The sequence below is a fragment of the Coturnix japonica genome, chromosome 5, assembly GCF_001577835.2.
Source record: "Coturnix japonica isolate 7356 chromosome 5, Coturnix japonica 2.1, whole genome shotgun sequence".
Classification (NCBI taxonomy): domain Eukaryota; kingdom Metazoa; phylum Chordata; class Aves; order Galliformes; family Phasianidae; genus Coturnix; species Coturnix japonica.
The window spans coordinates 5,170,599-5,196,912 of record NC_029520.1 but is presented as its reverse complement, the minus strand read 5'-3'; the positions used below and the strand labels follow the sequence as shown (position 1 = coordinate 5,196,912).

Below are 26,314 nucleotides of genomic sequence, written 5' to 3'. Positions count from 1 at the left end.
GGCAATAGATTAGATTTTTTTTTTATTGCAGAGAAACTGATACATAAATAGACTTTTTTCCACATTTCCAGATACCATAAGGTGATGGATTTAAATGCCACAAAAGATGCTGTGTCCAATAAAGTACTACAAATGCTGCTGGTAACCTAAAGACAAATGAAAATCGGGCCTCAGTAACAAAAACCCCAATCAGATGCAAAAATAAACTGAGTTTCATTTTAAGCAGCTATAGCTACTGAATTTTACGTTTTATGTCTAGTATAATTGATTATGGATAATAAGTCCGTGTATTTTGTAGTTTTAAGTCTCCAGTAAATTCAATAGCACTTTGTACTAGAAGTTCTGCTGATTAGGAAGCCTTAATCAATACAATTTAGCTCCTCTTAGGAACTGCTACTCTCCCCCAGTCTGAGTTGGACTTCAGCCAGATGCCTCAGTGTCAACATGATGTTCAAATATGCCCTCTTCAAAACTCTCTAGATACCTCATAACACAAAGCCAACAACAAGGTGGTCTTACTGACAGAGCTGTAGTCTCCATCTTAAAGTAACGTAATGATATCATACCTGCTTCAGATCTTTTAAAGAATCTATGCTAGTGGTGATCTTCAGAGAGTTTGAAGTAAGCTAATTCATCACTTATTTGCCTGCTGAAGAAAAAACACACGGTGCACTTTAAGATGATTGATAAGGTTTTTTTGCTGTGCACCTAACAAAGATTGCTTGCTCTATTACTAAGGAGCCTGGTTTTACCCGTTTATCCTCATTGTATCCTGGCTTGATTAAAAATGCAGGAATTGGCTTTGATTTTTGTTTTCTGTCTAGCTGAAAGAAGGCTCCCCTGTCATTCTGCGTTCCAGGATCCAGGGATGATTCTCACAGCAGCAGCAGCTTTGTTGTTGGGTAAACAAAAGAATTGGTTTCTCCACCTATTTCCAAAGGAAAGTATAAAAAATGGAAAGCTGTCATCAAAACACTTTAAGACATGCAGACTTGGTTAAGAATGTTATCTTAGGCAAGTCAGTTTTCAACCTGTGTAGTCAATATATTCCTTTTCTCCTGCCTTCACAGCAGTCTGCCCTTTCAGATTCAGCCTTACAGCATGGGTGATCTCTTGTTACGTGTATTATGAGCTCCCAAACAGATCAGATCCATGCTGACACAAGGCAGTACTACTTACATTCACAATTAACAACATCAGTGAAAGAGAAAAATTACTTTTTCTGTAGTTTAATAGTCCTAAGCTCCTAGAAGTCTGTCAGTCTTAACTCTTCAGCTGACAAATCCTATTGTACTGCCAAGCTGTCTACCTAGATAAACACTAACCACACTTTGAGGAAGACATTCACTCACCTACCCTATACTGAGGCAAATGCTCCTGTGAATGTACATTTCAGGTACAAAGTAAGTGGCTAATCTGTGTAAAAAGAATTGCAGGAAAATGTTGCCTAGAAGAAATGAAGGACTTCTCCAGTTCTATGCTATAAACAACAGAAAGCAAACTGAGCCTACGGAAACCATCCTCAGCAAAACTGAAAGAAGAACAAAACAAGATGTATCCTTATAGCCAAGTCATGAATGAATCATTACAAAGCTTGCTGGCTCAAGCCAAAGATGAAGGCATGGAAAGTGATAGCGAGATGGAGAAAAATAAATCAATATGGATGACTGAAATCCAATTCAGTGCACTAAAACTCCCTCAGATTTCTCTTGCATTTTCTTTTGATTAGGCTGACAGGAACTGAAGCTGAAAATGCTAAAACCCAACTTTAGTCTTCCATGTTGCACTTAGGCTACAATGATTTATTAGAGTACTTTTCTCTGTGCCTTGGGAGGGCTTTGATGGCTAGGACTTTCTGCAAAAGTGCAAGGGGTGTCCTGTGAGGGCTGAAGTAACTGAAGTAGGTGTCTACGCCTGGTCATGACAAGACTTAATCTACTTAGTGGGTAAATGTCAATTGGAAACAAAGACGGTGCATAAAAAACTGTTTTCTACAAATGAGGAATCTGTAAGGAAGTTAGGATCTATACCTCAAGCAAGGGGCAAAACCAAACTCATTGCTCTTTGTTGCAGGCTTTCCTGCGCACACCTTACTTGATGTACTTCTAATAATATGTTAGTGATAGCAGGCAGGGAGAATGAGAATCCCTAATCCCTACCGGCTTAAACTAGTCGATAATATGCTGGAGAAAAAGGAAAAAAAAAAAAAAAAAAAGAAAAGAAAAAAGAAAAGAAATAAAGAAGGAGGGAGGAGGTTGTTGGTAAGGGAAGAATATTCCAGAAGCGTAGTTTAATCAGGCGTGGTCGAAAGCAAGGTCTCAGACCTTTATGTCAATTTAACACCGAAAAGAAGGACTGCAGAGTTTGGATGTCTCCCCCCACCTTAAATTATGGATGATTTCCAGGAGTTTCCTGAATAAAATTTGTCTAGAGAGAAAATACTGGTGTCAGAGAGGGGAAAAAACTTCTGATTCACGGAAAATGGAAAGGAGAGAGGCAGCTTCAACCAGGAGTTAGCCATCAATCTATTTCTTAGACACAGTCTTGGCAAAACCCGTTCTCCTGGTAGAACTTGCCTGGAGTAGACCAGATTGATTTGACAGTCTCTTAGCCTAATAAATGCTTGACCTCAAGGTCTGCTGAATTCACTAAATTCACTATGCAGAGTGAATTGGGAACCAATCACCTCAAGTGAGCATCCAGTTCCACAGCCCTCCCCTGATAAAGGCCTTGACTGCTTTCAGCCTTAGCAAGATGACTAGATGAAAGCTGCTCTCAGAAGAAGAAAGGTTAATCGACTACACTGCCATTAATCAATCACTTGGAAAGATTCAGCACTTACAATAGGTAGGTCCCTCTTCCTGCCAAGAGGTTCTTGCATGTTAACCAGGGACACATTATATCCTCCCGTATGCAGGATGAGTAATAGACAGAAACAATCCAGACAGATGCCAGGTGTATGATCCAAAGCCAGCTGAAGTCTATAGAATGACTCCCAGCAAGTTCAATGGACTTGGATCAGATCTCAGAGGAAGACTTATTATTCGAGGCTTATACTGCATATGGATATTGAGCTACTTTTAGTACCAAGGAATCCTTGAAAAGAAGCAGATTCATTGCCGTTTTGCCTCCCTGTGAAACTATACTTCTTCAAATCATACTGTGCCCTATTTACACTGATTGTCAGATAAGGCTGACATCCAGCAAAGGAAAATTACCTGCCTCTGACAGCAGATAGACACACATACATTTCAAAGACTCTAAAGAGTACAGAAAGAAAAAAAACACCAAAATATCTCTGCAAACGTTTTTCTGGCCTTTTTGTAACTGCTCAGAACCAGGACGTTAGCTTTCTCAGGCAGGAGGAAAAGCCAGATCAACTCATAAAGTCGTGGAGGAAAAGGAGAAAATAAAATTGAAGAGATCCTGCCTTGAAGAAGAACAAGTGATGAAAAACAGCTCTAAGGACAGTAAGGCTGATGGAGCCAGAGAAAAAACAAACAAGATAAAAAAAAACCACTTTGAAAGAACCCCTGAATAACAGATATTCCTCTAAATGAGCATGTGCACTCACCATCAACATCGCTTGATGATGATGAAGCCGTGACTGTCCTTGATGCTCATCTAAGTGGGAAAAGTCTCGGGCTGTTACAAGTACAGGCCCTCCTCTTCCAGTGCTGGACAACTTGATTACATCTGCTACACACAATGACCAAAAAGCTGAAAGGCAAATATTTGAAACCAAAAGGTACACACCTTTACAACATACATAGCTTGGCTATTGCAAAGCCTGATAGAAACTTTTGTGTCTGTAAGGAATTGCCTGGAATTTCCTCAGTATCGGCCTTACTCAACACATACTCCTGGCTGCACTTTTGCCAGCCTTCATTTATCTGACTGTTGCCAGAAGGTACAGGCTGCTAAACTCCTTGAGCAAACCTGCTGACTTAAAAATTTTAGATTTTGGAGTAATAATTCAGTTTTCACTACAAATACCTGCAGCAGTGAATGCAGACCAGTATTACAGACTGCACTTGTTCTAGCTACATGCATGCAGTGAAGAGTTGCCAGGTCCGTCAGGAGGCTGGAGAGCAATCCAGGTGCAATGTGCTGTTCTAGAAGCTCTATGAAGCATTCCAGGAAATGAATCCTTCCTCCTTATGTGATGACAACAAACAAAATACCAATGAGAGAGAATAGCATGGGGTTCACTATATGTAAGGTTGTGGGTTTTTTGTACTCCGATAAAAAGCTTTATCTGAGGAAGGACAGACATCTTAAATACAGATGTTCTTAAACATATAGTTCTTTGTCAGCAAACAGGTGTGGCTGAGAAAACCAATTCTCTAGTCTGCCCATTGCTGACTGTAAAAAGAAAAGATTCTGAACTGGTATCCAAGATGAAGCACTGATTTTTGGTTACAATAAGATTTCAATATCACCAACAGGCATAATAGTTATCAACTTACTAAGACAAAAGGGAAGGCTGTTTCTCTCCTCATTACTTGTATTCACATTACCGCAGGTGCAGAATCACAAAATCACCTTATTTTCTTTTTTTGGAACTACATTTTCACTGCAGTAAGTGCTATTTTAAAGGAAGGTTCCATTATTAAATTCTTAACTGCAATGCCACAATACCAGCAGGTTCCATTGCATTTATCATTCTATAGGCATACAAAGAACCATAATCTCAAGAAGTTCTCTTGCCATATACGGATCCTGCTGCAGCCACAGAACTGAGAACAGATCCAAACAACAAGGGAAATGGTTCATCTATCACTATTCATTTCTTAACCCACAGTGAATAAGCCTAAAGCACCTGCAGCTCAGTACTAATGAACAAGTACACAGGTTAGTACCTCACCCATTTTAACTCACGTAATTTGGAACAGCATCCTACAAGGCTTAACTGTACAAACTTGGTTGCACTGAATTATGTTGCCTGAAGACAAAATCACTTCTGTCTAAAAGGAACGGAAGGATGGATGGCAGAGAAATGGGAGGAAAACCCTGAGTGCTTTATCGACCCAGCTGACATCCTAAGAATGGTAAGCCATAAAAATTTATTGAGAATTAGAAAAGTTCTTACTTATTGCTGCACCCCCAACTGTTCATGCCACAGAAAAACATAAAATTCCCTTAAAGCACATATTTAAAAATCTTGCAATTTTATTTGCATATAAAGGCTGCTAGATATATCACAATAAATTTAAAGAAACAACTGCTTTCTAAATTCCATTAACAAGTTAACATAAAACAGAACAAAGCTCAATAGCATTTACAGTGGTAGAACAGAAATAACTATCTGCAACAGTATTTTGTGCTAGCAAGATTGCATTTACACACAGTGCAAAATAAGAAAAAGGAAATAAAAAGACGAGAAGAATATTTAAATATAAAGGACAACTAAGCCTTATTTTAGTTAGGCTTGATTGTATCCGTTTGACTCTATACATGCCTGAACTACGACAAAGATTGAACTCAGGCTATGGAAGGCCTTGAGCACTTGGAAAATGTGTCACATCCTTCATAATTTAGATGTGCTGTACAGCATAAATTTGCAGATGCTATACTGGCAATATTAAATCCTAGCTTAGTTATAATGCACAAAAAATACATATATATATAAATTCATATTTAAAAGGAGTCCGCATTTACATTATTTTGTTTTTTTACTGCATGAAACGCCTGCTCTTTGCAGCTTTCATTCCCAGTTTTTTAAAGCTAAAATAATTTAAACACAAACAATAAAAGGCAGATATCACATACAGACCGTGGCTATCCATACCGTTCTTTAACGTACAAAGCAGGTAGTGACAAACAAACAACTGAGAAGTCTATTCTCCCCTTGCTGCATTTTACTGTGAACAGAAACAAGTTTCAGTACACGCACACATGTCAAGAGGCAAATGGACCCCAAAGTCTTGCCTATGCTATAAGTAAAAAAAGGAAAGGAAAAAAAAAGAATATAAATGAAGAGATGACAAGCTAACATTTAGACCATAGGGAAAAGAAGACACTTAAAATAAAAACCCGACAGTAACAAAAGTTGTGCAAATTTGGGTGTTTTTAAATGCTGCCTATTTTTTTTTATTTTTATTTTTTTAGCTTAACATATAATACTAAAATAAGGTCTCTCACTTCTTAAAAGAAAGCTTGGCTGTCCTTTTGAGAACACTATGACAATTTACAATGGCAGTTTATTGAAAAACAAACTTAATTTTACAAATTCACAATGCTTTTCTTTCTTTCAATTTAAAATGAATGCTGCATTTCAAAAAAGCACAACTTCTAACTTTATCACCTTGTTTCGTTGCACCAGCAATTGACTTAAAAAAAAAACAACAAAAAACCCACCCTGAAACAAAAACCCCACAGTTTTCCCTCCCAAAATACCCCCCACAAACCTTTTGAAATAAACATGTAACAGAATGCAAGTATTGTAATTAGAAAATGGCAGTTTATAGACCTTCCTCAGTTCCAAACGTGCAGCAGTGCTTCATGATCCTTGAGGGGTTGGAAGGTCAAATATAATTGGAGGATTGGTTGGTTGAAAGCTGACTGTACACGTTGAAGCATTGATGTATGTTGTGTAACCGTCTGTCATAATGCCATAACCTGTAGGGACAATGTGTCACACTTACTGTAACGTAAACAAACGATGCTGCCCATGGGCAGCTGCACCAAAAGCTTGTTGTGGGATCAATGCTTTGGAATAAAATTATATTAATCCCTTCAAAACAAGATAAGCTCTTGAAAGCTGCCACAAAGGCTTGATTGAAAAAGCACAGCATACTGTATTTGAAATAAGAACTGAAGCTTTTGTTTTATGTATGCACATTTTCCCACAGAAAATCCTCCGCTGCAATTTGTTACAGCAAAAGCAGAGACAAAACCACACATGCACTTTTGCTAATTACTTAATTAGTGTGTTGTACTTTGCAAGCTTGTAAAGCCTGTCAGAAAATAAAAGAAACAGTTAAAGAACAAGAGATTTAGAACTTTCTTTCATTTAATCTAGAAAAACCATTGCCCTCACCAGGCAATAAATGAAACGTTGTAAGCTTTTCCCGTGATAGCCTTTATCATACAGGTCCTCACTGCAGGACTGCCATAAAACCTCAGAAATCTATTAGCATGAGCAGCTGAGGGCCCGGGGTTTGCTCAGTGCAGAGCAGAGCAGGCTGAGGGAGACCTCATGGTGGCTGCAGCTCCTTTACAGGGAGGGCAGTGCTAAGCTCTGCTCTGTGTGACAGCAACAGGGCTTGAGGGAGCAGCACGGAGCTGTGCCCAGGAAGGGTTAGGGAAAGGCTCTGCACCAGAAAGTGGTCAGACATTGGAACACTCTGCCCAGGCTATGGTCCCAATCTACCAGAGTTCAGGGAGCACTTGGACATAGGGTTTGGATTTGGGGTGGCTCTGTGTGGAGCCAGGGGTTGGACTCGATGATCCTAGCTCTCTTTCAACTCAGGTTCCTCTGAGCTTCTATGATATAGTCCCACTCATAAATGCTGCTGTAAAATACTTCTCTGAATGTATAAGTGGATCTAACTAGCAAGTGTAAATACAGGTATGCTTTGCTTCTAAGAAGCTTTCACACAGAGCTGAGTCTGGCTGATTCAAAAGGAGGTTGCAGTTACAGTAGCCTAACAGGCAAGAGAATCCAAATATAAGAATAGACTAAGCAAGAAGAACACAAAAAGATTAAATTCTTCACAAAAAGAGCATTGAAATCCATGACTAAGGAAAGGAATCTCTTGCTGTAAGCACAGTAGAGCTCTGGAGGTCAATGAACAACTACTAGCTTAAGCAGGAAGTTGAGGTGAGAGTTAAATAGATGATTGCTTTTCATTGTGGAGGGATGTTGACAACTTGTTCCCAAATAAAGCAAGAATTAGTGAACACTGATCACAGGATTTTTCAACATGTCAAGGATTTAACTGCACAGTAACAGTATGGCATCACTTTCAGGAGGCTGGAGACTTCTCAACCTCCTAAACATCTGGCCAGCAGTGCTCTTGTTTAGGACAAATGTGAGGGACCAGCAGTAATGCCTCTCCCTTCTAGTCTCTATCTTCTCTTCCACTTGCCACATAGGAATAGGATGGGATATAACAGAGGCCTGCACATCTGTAGAATTGTGGAATGAGTGGAACACACTACAGTGTCTGGTAAACAGAGTCACACCTGAATCTTCATTCAGCCAGTGTGTGACGCTATGATATGATGTGAGAACATTAATTTGTATCTGTGCAGAAGCACGGAAGCGTCTCTTCTTACAGACATTCTCTCAAGGACGTGGAGACAGAGCTCCAGTCCCATCAGTGCATAAGATCCATTGTTTTCGGCTGACATCCATTGAGAGCTTACAAAGAAATTAGAACAAGTCTGGGAAGAATGTGGCACAAAACGCGCTTTTTTTTATTAGAGGTTCATAGAGGAAGAGAACTTCCCACCGCTAACCCACAGGGGGAAAATGTTTTTCTTTTAAACCATTATGATACAGTACAGATCACTGCTGTCTGAAAGCTAAGATAAATCCAGCTACCCACAGTTTCTATCACAAAGAATAATCACTTCAGAATTGCTGCACTTTATTTATTTGGACTAGCAATTTTGATTTAGATCATCTCATGGTGGGAAAAACATTCTTTGTGGCTGTTTTTACTTATCAACCAGAAAAAAAAAAAACAACCAGGCATGATCAGACTGTGTGTAGCCTCCCTCGATTTAATGGAATGCAGTCTGTGTTCATCTAAGCTAGAGATGGATGAGAATTAATTGTATTGTAGAATAATGCTCTTAACAATTGGCTATTTCTTTCTGTACCAAAACAGGCATCATTTTGAGTTGCAGGGTCACAAAGACTTACATTCTCTTTCTCATACAAACTTCCTAATATTTGCCCCATGGGCACATAAAACCTACAGAATCAGTTTAAATATTTAAATGTCTCCAAAATGTATTATAACTCTCATTCCCTCCCCCTGCCAACAAACAGCTTTATGTTCCTCATCTGGAACCGACAGTGAGCATATCTCTTCTTATATATGAGATTGCTCGAAGGTAACACATGCATTATGAACCGTATCACAGGATGCTTTTAGAAATGCATGCAAAGTGAGCTCTGGCAATGATATTTGCCCTCCTTTCTGCTTTTCCTTACATGCTGAGGGAGGTGAGCTGAGACAGTGAGTTGTCTTCAGTTTTCTTTTTTTCTAGCACCTTTCTTGGCTCTTGCACTTGGAATAATTGGACTAAGCTTCACTTTGGCTTGCATGTGTGGGGAATCTCATCTGTTTCCCTAACTAAGTTTGTCAAAATTTAAATTGCTTTCAAATAACCTGCATAGAACAACCTTTGCACAGTGAGAGATGTAGGTGGCAAAATGTAGCACACGTTCCTGAAACAGCCTGGTTTAATTCTGGCATAAATTTACAAAGTGCTGTGTGTGCAATCACTTTCCTCAGTTCCCTCTCTACTTTAGTCCAGTATGTCATTACTCATCCTTTGCAATACACAACTGATGTGTGCTTCTTTGGAACCGGCTTCAGATCAAAGAGAGAAACAGCAGCACTCCTTACCTTCATGGATCCCACCAAAGACATGGAGTTTGGGCCTTACTCGCCTCTGCACTGTGTTTAGCAGTTCCACACAACCGACTCTCTGCAGCTCTTTTGGAACCCAGTCTCGAAAACCTGGAGGCAAAAAATGCAATCAATACTATTAATTTTCTCTATTCAGGTAAGGTTTCGCATAGTCTTTCAGGAAGTCATAATTCACTGAAGGTTTATTACATTATCTGCAGTCGTAACCTCTGCATTAAAGCACACAATGGCTTTTAAGAAGTGTTTCACTGTCACTTTGTCTTCCTCAAGATCACCCTCCTCCACCTGCATTAATATTTTTCTGGATGTGATTTGTTTTTTTAAACTATAGGCTTAAACTCATCTTCCACCTTGAAACCTTGGAATACATATTCCCAGCATTGCTGCTGATTTTTCTTCCCTTTCCCCTGGCTCTCACAGCAGTCACCTTCCCAAGCCAGCGAGATGGCTATTCCAGAACAAAATAGCTGAGGAAGATCAGCTGTTGTACAGCCTGATAGCTGCTGCCACCTCAAACATTTAAAATAGTTTCCCAATAACTTCCATAGGACCATGGTCTGCAGGTGCTAGTCTTGTTCTGAGACCCCACTCACCAACAACAGGCAATGAGCATTCAATTAAAACATTCATTAGCATCCATAGCATTGAAATATTTCTATACAAAAGCAATTCAGAGCAGATGGATTAGCAACCCTTTTAAAACAGTACCTATGAAACACTATAAAAGCACTTGTGGGGTTAGGTTTATTTTTGGAAGATAAGCAGATTAAAATTCAAGGCATTGGTTTTCAATATCCAGTGTGTTTCACTGTCAGTGGATGGTGCATCACTACTTTATCCAAGCAGAACACAGGTAACCCTAGTTAGCTAAATGGTATTAAAAGAGCTCCTTGTTACCAAGATATCAGAAGTGCATAAGTATGTTATTAGTCAAAAAGGTGGGTTTTTTTGTGTTTTTTTTCTTCCCCTTTTTGTTCCTTAGCTCTGCATAGATTGCTGACTATTAACTTAGCTGTGACTACGTAAGACATGCATTAATTTCTGGCTCCACAGTCACTGTAAAACTGCAAGAACACAGAGCCAGCTAGGTAGCATTTAAATGCTGCTTTATAATGGCACAATGCAATCCTGGTTACTGGTGGGGGCTTCTTGTTTACATTAAAGTCACTACCATCACAGAATTGAGTGACTACATCTGACCACCTGACCCCTCAGACATCAAAGGAACTGACTAAAACCATGACAAAATCATGGTCCATTAGCAGTAACAGTAATGAGTAAGAGGCTGATGCTTAAAAAGTTTCAAACGATTTAATGTAGGCTTTAATTACTTTAGATATACCCCAAAGCAAGCACACTCTTGCCTCTGCTGAACAACCTTCTCAGCATCTTTTTGAGAACTCTGTTTATCTCAGAACGAGAATGGAAAACAATTTAACTAAATGGGAAGACTTCAGCTAATTCATGGAAGAAAAGAACATAAGTATGCATTCATAGATTGATCCAAAAGCCTAAAACGGCTGCTTCACAAGTTTACTGTAAGTCAACTAGAATATGCAAGAGTAGGTTTAAAGATATTAAGTTTAAAAGGATATCGTCAAGGAGAACACTTTACTGTATGCTCTTGAACTTTTGACTGCGTACTCTCAAACCTTAAAGAAACATATCTTAATAGTGAGGAAAATAGTTCAGAAGTTTTAGTCAATCTCTGAAAAATCACATGGGATTGGGAAGTGCAAGGTGAATAATGCTCTGCAATGCAATGTCAAACTCTCACAGCTAAATCAGATACTTGATATTCCCTTATTTGAGCGAAACAAAAAATGTAACTGAAAGAAAACACCTGGAAGCTCAACAGTTCTGCTAACCCTAATCATCTCTGTGCACTTCTTAGCAAAAGGCTTTAAATCACAGCTCTGAGTTAGCAGGCTGTTACAATAAATCTTATGGCATTAATAATTTTGGGTATTTTGAAGGCAAAATTCTCATGGAAAAAAAAAAAAATCTCACACAGCTTTTGTTTCACTTACCAAGGGGAGGTCCGTGTGTCATTAGTATGTCAATGCCCTCAGGGATAAGGTTCCACTTGTCTAGCAAAGACTGACCTCTGGGTAGGTTAAAGCCCCATCCATTAAACCAGGGTGTCCTTTGGGGAAAAATAAGATGAACTGCATCAATGCAAAATAAAAGTCTCTTCTCCACTGTTTTTCTTTTCCTGGATTATAACAAGTTCTGCGCTACAGAGACTACTGGCAAACAGCCTTTTCAATGGGAAAGCCTCTAAAGCAAACCAGTTCAAATACACACACGCACAAATCTGTATATTTGAATTAAAATTAATATCTCATGCTCTTTTTGTACCTCGAGAATATATGGCCTCTATCTAACGGAGAGAAAAACATTAAAGTAACAAAGCTATTACTGAAGTTTAAGTTTAGTGATGTTTAAATGTAAGTACTCTTATAGATAGAAACAAACAAAAATCAAGTTTCTGGAGGCAAGGGACAACTAAAGAAAAAAAACACATCTAGTAGATAAGAGTTCATTAGGTAGGCTGTATGACAGTATGCTTATAAGCGCTCTGATATCTCACTAAAGTCAAACTTCCTTTGCCCAGTACTTTCAATATCAGAACACTTTCACATAACTTGGCTTTGAACTCCTGAACCTCCTAGAGATCCTGATCAATGTTTAGCCTTACAGTAACTTTTTAAAGGAGATCTTATCACTTACAATTCATTTAGGATTTCTTAAGAAAAACAGAGATCCTAATGTTTCCCCATCACAGCACAGCATTGCTCTGGGACATTTGTTTATCCATCAGGCCAGGCATGTAATGATAAAAAGCTTACTTTTACCAAGTGTTTTTTCAACGTGTACTAGCAAAGAGAGTGGTTTTGATGGAGGTATAATACAACAAAGCCCTTGATCAGGTACACCCATAGCACAGTCATTTGTAATGGTGTTCACAGCTGTTACTAGCAAGCTTCTCTATTTAGCTGTTAGAATTACAATATTTTTGGTAGTATTCATTAAGGAAGTTTTAATTCCTAGAGTTTAGGTAACTATTAAACTAGGTTGCTTCATTGTCTACCTAGGATAGCCCTGTTCCAGCCCTAGAGAGTTCGAGCTACTCTTGTAGTCTTCTTTGTACTGTAGTTCTGAAAGGAGAATTCTCAGTTAAAAAATAAACCTTGCAGGAAAGCATACATGTTAAATAGGAAAGAGACCATTACTAGTTTTATATCACCTCATTATGTAATCTGCCTCCTGCACCCTCTAAATTATGCAAACATTCAATATCAAATATGCATCCGAGCAGAAAATTCCTGTTGAGAAAGCCTCTGCTTCATTTTTACTTTTTGCAGTTAAGGAGTTTTTTTGTGAGAGACGATCATTTGACCAACGAAAAGCTTGCATAGTTATAAGTGGATTCTGAGTTCCTGAAAGCCAGCAGTCCGGACAAACAGCAGGCAGTACCAGTACTGATGCAGGAAGGGCACTGGTGCCACAGGTGCAAGTCATAGACGCCACACGGTCCTGCTGAGCCAATGCTACTTGAACACAGGAACTCATTTAATCTAGTAGACAGCCTGGGTGTTGGATGAATGGTATCAAAGACAGGAAAACTAATGTCAGTTAAGCGTTTTAGGCAAGCTATGGGTTCCTCATGCATAGCAAAGCAACTCCAGCTCTCACTATTAGCTTACTCTGCACCCAGTGAAATGCTGAGACAAGTTCTTATGCTGTGAAGTAAGGCGAGCACACCGCAGACTAGCTTTACACACAACTGAAATGAAATTGAAGCATGTGCTTTCATTTCAGCTAAATTACAGGTGTTCCTGCTTTTCTATGATTCACCCTTCTGAAATAAGTCTAAATTAGGTACGAATGTTTCCTTTCCTATCGTGTTCCCAGGATTTAACATATCAAGATTATCGTAGCCCCCAGGGCTGCAGTTAAAAGTTAAAATACAGTTTGACTAAACATTCAGCTGCTTAAAAAAATAAACACACGGCTCATAGATTGAACTTTTCACTATCAATTAATGATTCTTTCCCCACTTGCATTTCTTCTGCAGATAGTACTTTACTTATTATACCATAGTTAAACCCGAAACATGAAACCACATCTGTGATCTCTCTGGAGCTCTTTGGAGACTGCAACCACAGAAAAGCCTCCATTTGTCTGCAGGTTTTTTATTTTATGTTACTCTTAAGCACTGAGGGAGGAGGAGGGGAACCTGAGTCCCCCTATATTCTTGCTCCATCAGTCTCTGTAATTAGCTGTGACTAACAGCTACCACGTGGGAATCCACTTGTAAGAAAACTTTCAAGAAGCCTTTACCATTGTGCAGCATGTGCACAAAAAAAAAAAAAGACAGTAAAATCCCTCTTTAATATGCTAAATATTTTCACAAGAAATAAAATAAAACTAAAAAGCGGGCAGGGTTTGACTGGAAGAGATTTAGGTTTTGCTCCCTGAAACAGATGCTTAGAACAGAGCAGTGTGAGCACCATGCCCTGGCTCGTACCCAGAGAGCTGCCAGGGCCCAGTGGCACTGCGGCATTTCAGGCCTTGCAAGAAAGCCAGCAGGGAAGGGCAGACCTTGCTTTGTGGCACAGGTTCAGCCTGAGATGAGATCACAAGGAAGGTCACCCCGCGTTTGCACTGTGCCATGTTACGGTGCAGGCAAAATGGAGTTGATGTGCTGTGAATCCCTGGAGCGTCCAGGAGCGGCTGCTCACCCCCAGCAAGCTGTGGACATGTGGAGCAAAGACAAGGCCTGCACTGCAGGCAGACAGGTTCCTATCAACAGATATTGGATATTCCACTCCAGTTACTGCCTCTCTTTGATTATGCAAGGTTAAATATTGTCAAATGCAACTTTGAAATAAACTAGGGAAAAGAAAATGCGCATGTAGTTGCACAGCTCCTGCAACATCTTTTGAGCCAAGTACTTGCTGGCACAGAGCACCCCAGCTTTAGGAGGACATGACTCTGAGGTTCTTTGCCTGTGATAAGTTGCAATCCAGTGCAAATAACTCGGAAAAGGCTAATTAGGCATTTAAACATGTATTTAAGGCATAATTTTCTTTCCTATCAAGTTCTAGTTAAGAGAGTCCAGTTAGCCGCTAGTAACAACTAGAGTTGTATAGATCATTTTTAAGTAGCCTGAAGAAAAGAAAACAACCAACTGTTGGAGTGCTACAGGGGAAGCACAGACATAAAACCACGGGAATTAGGAATGAGAAATTACAAATGATTTTGTCATTTTACGTTTGACGGACCAGAACACTTCCTGGTATGCGCGGCACGGCACGGGCCCTGCTCACACTGTGTGTCAGCCCATGGCCAGGAAGGCCTAATTGAGCCCCTGCTCTTTGCAGCCACGCTGCACTTCACAGCATCTTTCACGTGCCATGAAACTGTCACGGTAATTCTTGATCCCTGGCTCACTTGACAGCTCAGCCCTCCCCTGCCTGCAAAGCTTCCTTATCATTTAGGAATAGCAGTTCTGCTGGCACCAGATGTGTCACAGGGAATATCCTAATGAAAGGCAGACACCTGCCCCATCACTGCCCTCTGCAGTTCTGCATCTCTATGCAGCAATCCCACAGATCCCCCTCCACCTGGCATTTTGGAACTTACGTTTTCCACAATTACAAGAACGCTTATGCAGCAGGCCACATACTGCCTTCACACCTCATGCCATGAGGCATCCACCTCAACTGCCACAAAACCAAGGAGGAGAGGATTTTAAGTTTCAGGGCAAGACTCACCCTGCTTTCACAGGCGCACTGGAAGAACTGTCTGATGTGAAAAGCAAATCCCTGCCCTTAGAGGCAGAGAGTTCATCCTTCAGCAGGTGATCACATCTCCCTTTCCCCAAGAGACTTTAGTCTTTACTATATTACAATTAAAAAGAAAAAGAAGAAGAAGAAAAAAAAGAAGTGAGAGTGCATAAATTTATGATGCAAGTTTCAGAAAGCAAAGTCACAACAACTCCTTGGTGTGCAGATCTCAGAAGCCAGAAAGCCAAAAACACACAGGGAAACAAAAGACATAAGGTCATGGCCAAGTGCATCCCAGTTATACAAGAACTTGCCTCCTTCTGGAACACTTGTATTTATAAGGGATGCTATCTTCCACTGTGTTCTTTCATTCCTCTTTGGCTAGGGGCTATGTGATCCCCAGAGCAACCACTCAGAAGATAAGTGTACAATGAGACCTTCTAGATAAAGGGTTTTCTTTTACTTCTAGTTTTAACTCTTAAATGCAATGATTTCAACAGTTACTTCTTAGCAGGAACACATTCTCTGCTTTTAATTTCCTGTATTCATTCATTTTAAGACTCCTCAAAAAGCTTCAGTTTTATCTTTAGTCCAATGAGTAAAGCACACAGCAGGCGGAAATCTCAGGCTGCTTCCTTCTGCAGGACAAAGCTGAGGGAATGCCTAATGTGCATCACAGCAGGACGCACTTCCACACAACCAACAACAAAATGCTCTGTATTTTGGTCTGCATTTAAAGTGAACTCACCAGCCTGGCTTAGAAGAGAGACTGGTGATTCTCCTTCAGCAGAAAATAAAGGATGGGGCACTGAACATGCACTCCTAGAGTTGCTCAGTTACAGGACCAGCTTACACACCTATCTCCAAAGTGTCTATTACAGCCCGCATGAATGGTGCAGCAGGGCACTACATTAGCAGAAAAGAACCTGCAAAAAAACAACGAACCAAGCAACCAAACCAACACCTTTCAGTCTTCCTCCCCCACCTGTCTGCTGAATGGAGAGCTGCCTGCTGGGATGCACCAAGTGGGCAACAGGAAAAGGGGATCTGCAGAACGCACATAGCCAGGAAAACAAGAGACTCAGCAGGGCAAGTGCACAATGTACTACATAAGCACATTTTACAAGGTAAGAGCTGCTATAAAGACCTTGACACTTGCTTTCAGTGCTACAAAAGCATTTTTCATTAAGCTCTTTCTTATAGTGGGTATTAAAACACTTTTTTTTTTTTATAAAATATAATGGAACAAGGAAATCTTAAGGGCTAAATAATTTCCTAAATGTGCTCATTATAACATTGCGATTTTGCTCGTAAAGTTGTGGCATCTGAAAAGGACAAAGTCTACTGGTTCTAGCTGTTTGAGCTCATTTCCTCTAACACTTACCTACTGTGCCTCACTGGGAATGTGGGGACACTAATATACAAACTAAAGAAGCATTACAGAGTCCAGACCTTTGGGATTTTGCTTATCAGGCATCTTTAATCAATTGAAGCTCTCCTGGGGCAGCACTTATGAAAGTGGGTTACCAGCACTGCGATGATGTAATGGTATGCATCTTCTTGTTAGCAAAGCACAGATTTTAGGCACCTATGCAAGTGTTTGAAAAATAGCAGAGCTATGTTTTCAGTGTTACCGGAGCCACAACAGCTGTTGGCATTTCTGCAGGTTTTCTCTGTCTCTTTCAAGTCATATACTGTGATTTCCAAACATTTACTGCTTCTCTAAATGATAAAACATTCAAGAGAAACAACCAACACGCATCCTCCCAAGTTTGCACACAATACCTTTTTCCACAAAGCAGCCTTCCACAAAGTGGCAGCAAGCACCTTGCTACTACAGATCTAGCGTGAATTAGCGTACTCCTTGCATCAAGCTGTTCTGAATTTCTACCTCAGATTGTACAGCAATAAAAAGAGGTTTTCACTTGGTCTCCTTGCAGAAAGAGACCTGCTCTTGGATCTTTGAGAGGTAAGAAATAAAAACAAGGTCTTCAGCTGCTGCTATTTAGCAAGTTCTTTAGATGTGCTGATCTGGACCAGATGATTTCCTAAAACAAGACAGACTCGGGTATAAGCGCAGCATTAGCTGTCTGTCTGACTGGAAAACGCTGCGTGAAAAGAATTCCATTCATTATCTTGCAGTGCTTCCCTGTCTTGCACTCTGCATGTCTCTGCTTGTGATGCCTCAAAGCTGTTCCGCCTTCTATTGACAAATAATTGAGCCCCGGTTCCCAAACTGGCATCATCTACTCCTGCGCAGAAGGCAATCATGTAAAGGAAGACAAAAACTCACAAGGGTTTGAGAAACATAAGGCCAAAAGTGCTGGCTAATGGGAGGTTAAAATGCCAGCAGTGTCCTGGAGGATTCACAGGATAGGAAGGACAGCAGGACACAGAGCATGGGGAACCCTGAGGACAGGAAGAAAGAACATGCAGTGAAGCAGAGGTGCAGGCAACAAAAGCAAGGCAGATGGTAGAAGAGAGAAAGGGAACAGATGAGATTTTCAACTTTGCCTCAGAAAAATTTTGGATAAGTATCTAAATTGCTCATCAAAGAGGAAATCTCCAAATCTTCTGAGGCTTACCAATCTCTAGCCGTACTGCAATTATTTTATTTAGGGCTTTACTTAATGAGATCTGGGAGATATTTTAATATCCCAAAAATATGAAAATAATTCAAACTTGACTCAAGGGCTAATTTCATTTTACTTTTAAAAAGAACGGGACTACAAAGACCTATTAACAGAGGTGTCTATCAGACCTTGCATGTTTCTGTATTGTGAATGATTGAGGATGGCTTGAAGGATACACCTAGCTGTAAGTAAGGGGCGGCCTCATTTGGGTCCACACAGGACACTACATTGCCCCAGCTGCAATGGGGAAACAAAGCACACCATGCAGCAGCCTGATTTGCAGACTTGGTTCTCCTTCTGGAGCAGGCACCTCATCCCCTCCATCCCACACTTCTCTGGGCAGGGTACAGCCCCTTAAGTGTCAAGGGATGCTGCAGTAGTCAAAGGAGATGGAAATTCTCATTATTTAAATGGTAGAATTTTGTGATCTTTGTAGAAACAGAGGATGGAGTTATCTGCCTCTAAAGCTTCCCACAGCACAAAGTGAACACCCCCTCTGAAGGAAAGGGCAGAGGGAAGAAGGAAGAAGAAAAACCAACAACAGTTGGCTGAAATTTTGATCTGATTTTTCCAAATAATGCCTTTAACAACAAACAAGTTAAACTGCAAATGATCCATTAAAAAATACTGTCAGATATGAGGATTTATAACAAATACAGCTCTCAAAAGACATTATTCCTGCCTGTCCTAGTGGTGAATTAGGTTTGTTTCCCCAGGAAACAGTCTCCAGAAACATCATGGGTTTGGATGATACTTAAAACAGAATTCTTTAGCATCGCAAGAGTCTCTACAGTTCCTCTGAAAGTCAGTACTGGCCAGAGGAAAAGGTGATTGCTTATTCATTAATAAGTGCTGGGAACACAAACTGGATTTATTCCACACATATATGTGTATATTTATGCAGTGCTTCAGCATCTTTATGTAACTTTATGTCTGCACTCCTTACTACTCTTAATATACGTAACTTAATGGCAGCATCATGAAAACAGAATTGTCCCCCAGAAGGATTATTATTGGCTGGAGAACTCCTTAAGATCCCCTAAGCCAAGGGAGCAGCTCATTGCCACCAGAGAGGTCCCAGACCCCGCACTACATCCACCACAGCTCCTTACCTAAGAGCTCTAGATCTTGCAGTTCTTCACGAGCTGATTCAACTCACTAAAACAGCAGAAAACTAACTAAAAAAAAAAAAAAAAGTAGGAGGAAAACAAGAATAATAACCCCAAAAAATCACAGACAAACAGAAGAAGATGAGAAGAGGGGAGATTTTTAGGGATCACTGCGGAACTGCCAGTACCACTGGATGCTACCAGCACTTTTGGTTTGTTCCAAGTCTGAGCTATTTTCAACTGGATGTAAAATCAATTACCCTTCATAACTCGACGAAAACAACCAAAACAATCAGAAAGTTTCCAGGATCACAATACACAATTATTTGGTGTGTAGGTAGTGCATAAAACATCACGCCTAGACTTGAACTGATAATATTGTTTCACCATTCAGTTCTAAGTGTTATAAAATGCTCAAAGTTTCACCAAAAACTGTGACCCTGCATTGAAGTAAATACACATCATGGGTGCATGCTGTATATACATATGTATATGTTATGTGTGTGATGTATATGTATATAAATAAATACATCTCCCGTTGCTCTGCCTGTGACAAGGAGTCCAGGTTGAGGAAATGGAAGACTGTACTCCCAAGTCAATGAAAACCAGGACTACAACAGCACTCAAGCACGAGCACAGGAATATGAGTTAACGTTTTCAGGTTCTTACCTGGAGGAGCTGTCTTACTTATGAGCCAATTTCACAAACCAATTAAAGTAATGCAGTTACTTGATCAACAGCTGAACACAAAGAAAAAAATATACATGGAAAAGGCTGAGAAAAAAAAGTAATATGAGGATCATAAAAGAAGCAGGAGCTGCTGAAAGGACTGCGGTGCATTCAGCATTGCAGAGGTAGCAGCAGCATTACTTTAACTGAAAAGGATCTGTTTAAGCATGGGTCACTCGCTTTTGTTATCTCTGAGACCATTAAGCAAAGAGCTCAGGTTACATGCAGATCAATTTATGCAACATTTAATTTTAGGCTCACCCACCCTCACGACGTCCCTTCGAAGAGGTCTGTGGGAGATGCAGATCATCACAGACTGAACGAGGATTAATTTAATTGTTTGGGCAAAAAAACCAACAATAACAACAAAAAAAAACCTAACATGAAAACCTTAATTAGAAACCAACTTAGTAGAATCTTTACCTCAGTATCAGAGACTTTGCCTGATCAACAAAATGGTCCTCGAGCTCTATCCAGTTCTCATCTTGACCGAGAGGATTTTCACCTGCACATCTCTCCAAGGCAACACACGCAACACCTGATTTCCCTCAAAAGAGGGTTAATAGCACATAAATAAGTGCAAGCAAGCAGCAGGGGAGGGGAAAAAAAAAAAAAAANAAAAAAAAAAAAAAAAAAAAAAAAAAAAAAAAAAAAAGAAGAAGAAGAAAAGAAAGAGGCAGGAAAGATCTGATCTCTCTCTTCTAGCCAGGGGCATCATAGGATGTCTCTGCTGCTGTTAGAGCTCCACAACATCATATTCATCCCCCTACGTAATATACAGGTGTGGTTCTTAAAAAACACATTTCCAAAGAAAATCTGTGAGCTCCTACTCCAAGTTCCCACCTGAAGTGAGTTTTTGTGATGACTTACAAGCCTATGAACTGGTGGTTTATAATAGAAAGGAGGGCTGACATTTAAATAGAGCGGCACTGGAATAATGGCTTTACATTAGTATTTTATGGGAGGATGAATAACCACAAAGTTAGCATACTGTCTTTTCTGGCAATAAAAAATCTATTGAAAACAAAAGGTCATTTTATTTGATAATGCAAATGAATTGGATTTGTATTGTATGGTCACAACAGTGAAGGAAAGATTAATTCTTAGAGAAGTCAATATATCAGGATAGCTAGGATTGGTTTGTTTTTAATTCCTTAACCATGTCAGAAAGCCCGAGGTTCACAACCCACAGCCATATATTGCTGTACTCTCCATTTTAATACAGGCCCCAGACTTCAGTCGGATCTGATAAAAATCTAGAACTTGCAGTAGGCCATTATGTGGGCAAACTATTCATTTTATATTCACCTCCTTGTCGTGTCAGTGCAGAGGTCATCTAAAGAGGGGGCCTAATTAATCAAACTGTCAGAGCCAATGAGGAGGAGCATGTTAATAGGACTTTTATTTCACCCAGGAAAGCAGCGGTCTGACAGGAACCAGAAAATATGGCCTTGATGTTGCTGTTTATTAGCAATGCTGAGATCAGTGGTAATAGGTGCCAAGCAGCTTATGTTTGATAAAGTGCTGAATGTCAAGAACCTGCACCAACTAGAAATTAGACTGACAAGAGGCAGGAATCTCAGTATATTGATAGCTGCTGAGAGGAGAGGCACGTTGGATATCATCACATAATGGGAACCTGCAGAGGCTGCAGTCTAAGTTCTTCAAAAGTGAAACAATCCCAGCCCCAAACAACAAAACAAACAAACAAACAAACAAGCCACTGCCATTTTCCAGAACTTAAAGGTGAGGCTTTAGTTTTGGTTTGGTTTGGTACACTCCGGTCTGGTACACATAAGCTAACATAGCCACACTGGTACAAGAGATCCTTAAGCTTGGTACAGCAGTGCATAACTTAAGGGGGTCGCCTGGATGGGATTCCATGTTAGCAAAAGGCTGGCACGTTGGTGCTGCCTTAAAGAGAACTGGCCAGATTTCCTGCACAGATCAGCTAATAACAAGTGAGGACAGTGCAGAGGCTTCAGAAGAAGAAGCAGGTAAGTCCACACACCTCTCACTCTGTTAGGCTACGTACTCAGCGAGTTAATCCCTGGCCCCATCAAACACCATAATACTGCTAGCATAAATGCGGCCTTCCCACAAAATGGATGTTCTTAAACAAACTGCACACCCATAGTAAAGAATAAAACAAGCACATCTAAAAGGGAGTGAGTGGGAGACAGAAGAGATGCTCACAGTTTTTGAAGGGCATTGGACTCATTTTAGCAGCAGCCACAGCATTTGCTGTGTGGGTGATATATGTAAAACCTTGAATTAATTATTTTAGTAATACACCTCTACACGATTCCTCAGTCTGCAATGTATTTTATACTTCAGGCCATGGTAAGTTTTATAATTAACTACTTTCTCAAGCCATTTTAATTAATTTTTTTTTTCCAACACCATTATTTCCAAATGAAGAGAGAGCTAACATTAAATAGCTTTCTAAATAGAGTTCTGCAGGAACATACTCCTGGAGGATAAAACACTCAGAACTGGCAATGCCCCTGGGAAGGTGTAAGCAGGGAAAGGAAATGAACTGCTAAGGGGAACCTCAAACCCTGATGGGACACGCAAATGACCTGCCAAGGCAAAATCTTTCTTGGTGAAAGAGGAAGGCTGTTGTGTTTACGGCTGCTGCCTCGGATCCAAATATCCTCATCCTGAGTTATCTTCTTGTTTTTATTTTCCCTGAGAACATTTCATTGTCTGGGTCTTCCTCTTAGAGCCAGCAATACTAAAATTGGAAGCAAACATTGCAGAACTGAATTAATTCTGTGGTCACTCACCACCCTGGCTCAGCCTCCAGGGCAGCCACGCTCCAGCCCCAAGCTCTTGGGAGGCTGACACAGAGGCACTAACCAGGGCAGCTGTGCCTTTGACATGGGGACGGCTGTCCTGTCAAGTGGCCTCTCACAGAGACCAGAAAGATATGCAGTAGGGTTACTGATCTTGGCTGGATTTTAAACTGCTGAGCGTTAGGGTGTATAATAATTCCTTCTTTGGTGGCAAACTCCTTTTTCAAACTGTCTGCCTTTCCCCTGAGCCTTCCCTGCTGCTCTGTGCTACGTGTATCGCTGCCTTCTCTTGGTGCCAACACTGAGATGTGGGCAACCACATAACCTGTGTTTAAAAAGAAACAAATGGGAATATATTCTCAGTTACAGCATTCGGACTTTCAGCATCACGAACAAGGGACTGGAGAATGGTAGCACTGCACATAGCATGGGGAATTCAGGGCAGGAACTGCTCCCTTAGTAGCAAAACCCACTTGAAGCCATACCACCAAACAGCTTTAAAGAGAACAATTCACCCCTACTAGAAAAGAAAAATAATGAAGAATAATTAGGCCACTTCCTAACATTCCATTGTAGGTAATGCCCTTTCAAATGATTAAAATTACATTGATTTTCCCTTACAGTTTCATACTTCCTAATTTAAACAAATTGAGGCACAACTCTGTATTTCACAGTAAAGGTGTCAGGTTGAAAATAAACATACAAAGATAAAACATGGTCCAAACGACCATCTTTTGGAAACTTAAACAGCTGTCCTCACAGCTACAAGAAAAACAGCTCTGGGTAAAACCTTAATGGCTGTGAGCATCACTTTTGCATTTCGTAGAGACAGCACTGTTTTTATACATTGGATCTGTGTATTACATTTGTTTTAGCATTAGCATGCAAAGCAGAAAGTAGCACCAACTCAGAACTGTGTTAATTGAGTAACTTATAAAATAAGAAAAGTACTATGCGGTGGTTTTTCTGCTGTTGATAACTTATTACTTTACCATTAGCATAGTATTTTATTAGTGTTAGGATTTTATTAGCTAGATTGTACTGTTACATTATTACTGGGCGGGGGGCCATGCTTGTATTTACTATAATCTCACACCTTAATTTATGATATGGGTGCAGTCTAAGATTGGGCAAGAAAATGTTTCTTCAACAGCTCTGTAAAAGTATACTGTTAAAAGTGCTTGCCTAACAGAGATATTGTCGCTAATTTGAAACAAAAGATCTCCATGTGAATCCTGGTGACGCTGCTATAGGAACCTTATTTATAGTATGATTAAAAAGCAAAAGAGAGAAAAAAANGGGGGGGGGGGGGGGGGGGGGAGGGGTGTCTTACAGACTCATTAAATCTAAGTCTCAATTAACTACTAGGACATTTTTACAATGGGCTTACTGACATACGATGATAAATGTCTGTGTAACATCCTTCAACAGTAGCCCCGACTATACTCATAACCTCTGTGTGTATAAACACTGCATCGGTTATAACAATGTGCTGCCCTGAATAGGAGGAAGTGAAGTAACACTGAATGCATTCTTACTGACCAAACCTGCTCTTTGCTTTAGTCGTCTTTTTCTTTTTTGCCCCCATTGGTTTCTGTTTTGTTAGCAGCGATTGCTTTGCTTTATCTTCTCGGTGGGAAAAGTAATCTCACTCTTAAAATTATGAGAATTCAGAAGCTGAAGTTTTTAAATATTACCCTGTCCCTTTGAAATTAGGTTTCCTGAAATTTGATTCTTTAGAGATAAAAGGGTTGGCAATGGGATGAAAGCAGCCCAGCCCTTTTTTCCATGTCAGAGCAATGAATGGAATGGCTTATGAATACATGCAACTCACCCCATTCAGGAGCCACTCTGGTGCCTATTTGTCCTGAAATATCAGTGTTGGGTTACTGTGCAAATCAAAATAGCTGTCAGACAGCATGAACTTGATTCACAAGACCAGCGAGGGCTAGAACAAGCTTTTGAGAAACTTAACAAACTTTGCAAAGGAAATGCATAGTATTTAAATGAAGTGAATGGTGGTTTCCAGATACTTTACAAACTGTTACCAATTGTAACTGAACGGGCTCCATTGCTTTCCTGTTCGTGGCTGGCCTCTGATTTAATTTCACATAAAATGATATTGCAAAGCTGGACATGGTAAACCTACAGCATTTACACTGGAGACCTGGGTCTGACATTCTGTCTAAATGAAATTTCCCAGTTGTCCCAAACACTTTTTATCTTATTTCCATGCTAGCAGTTTGAAATGTCACTACATATTGCCACAGTGACAGATGAGGAAAAGCACAAGAAAGCAACCTAGCTGGTTTCTCCAACAGATTCTGCATGGCAAATGCAAAAAATTTACTTTTGCTCCACTTCTTGGTTCACACACCCAGGTGTTAATGGCACCAGAGGTTTGGAATGCAACTTTATGGGGACTGAAATATAGATCAGCGGTTAAGAATGCTTTGTATGTATTTATATAAATACACACGTTATTAAAAACAGCACATAGGACCACACCTTGCAAGCAGTTTTTACTTCACTACCACAAGGTATTTCAGTAAGGTTAATAAGAAACTGATAGCAATAAACCCCCTAGACTATGAGGCTTGAGGAGTGTAGCCACAGTGCATACCTTATGCGGATTAACAGACTGAGGCATGGATAGCATTGATGGAAAACATAAAGAAAGTGTCCTTCAGAAAAACATGTTTGAGATGAACACCCCTCTCTATAGGCCTGTCTGTACCATAGAGCTGGGAACTGCCAGAAGAAAAGGAGGTGGGATAACACTCCCACCTAGAAGCTGCTTACTCTCTCTTCCAGGTAAGTAACAGCACTCCCTCAGTGAGGTAAGGTGACTTACTACTCGTGGCAATCACTCTATTTGAGCAATGCTAATTAAAAAAAAAAAAAAGGAGCAGTGAGCATCTGTATGCAGCATCCTCCACCAAGAAACATCCAGTACCTGTATCAATATGTGCAAAATGCTGGTCTCATTGAAGTCAATACTTAAAATTTCACCCATGATCTATTTTTCAATAAGCAGCCTCTCGCTGTTCTGCTCTTTTCTAGTGCTTTGCTTCTGAGAGCAAACGAGATATGAAAAGGTGCATTTCTATTAGCAACATCCACTTTAAAACCTCACTTTTCACCCCCCTATATAAGGCTCTGTTCTCATCCATTCTCCCATGGAAGAGGTTTTTCAGCCTCCATCTGCCTTTATCCTCACAAGAGATCATTTTGACTATGACAATATCCAACTGCGTTAAAAAAACCATAGGTCAGCATGGACTCTTATAAGCATTAGGAAATGAACTTCTGAGTGGCAGAGATAGAGTAAAAATAGAGTTCACCAGCACATTTTGAATAAATTTCTCAGAAGATAGAAATTGCACAGCTATGTGAGCAGTGTAGTACAAGTGATGCCCCAGATGAGCAGAATCTTCTACTAGTCAGATATACAAGGCATTAGGAGTATATTCTCAGAGTTTAATAGTGAGATGCATCTGAAACCTTCCGTTTCCTGGGATGCAGGATGTTGCCTGCCCCATGAGATACACAGCCCAAACTCACCATCCCTTCCCTGCTGCTGGGAGGTGGAAGGGGGGAGAGAAACAGAAGACTAGGGGTGATGACTTCAGCTTACAT

The 26,314-nt window shown here is 40.2% G+C and overlaps 1 protein-coding gene across 4 annotated transcripts in view; it reads right to left on the bottom strand.

Moving 5' to 3' along the window:
* Nucleotides 1-5,152: 5,152 nt before the first annotated feature.
* The window catches only part of MPPED2 (metallophosphoesterase domain containing 2), a 164,814-nt gene continuing 143,652 nt past the window's right edge, over nucleotides 5,153-26,314 (bottom strand). For all 4 annotated transcript variants that reach the window (XM_015863521.2, XM_032444982.1, XM_015863524.2 and 1 more), the window contains 3 exons: nucleotides 11,642-11,757; nucleotides 9,588-9,701; nucleotides 5,153-6,621 (listed from right to left, as the gene is read on the bottom strand). In XM_015863521.2, coding sequence (XP_015719007.1) covers nucleotides 6,503-6,621; nucleotides 9,588-9,701; nucleotides 11,642-11,757 — 349 coding nt within the window. In that variant the 3' untranslated portion in view covers nucleotides 5,153-6,502. The remainder of the gene's footprint in view (nucleotides 6,622-9,587; nucleotides 9,702-11,641; nucleotides 11,758-26,314) is intronic.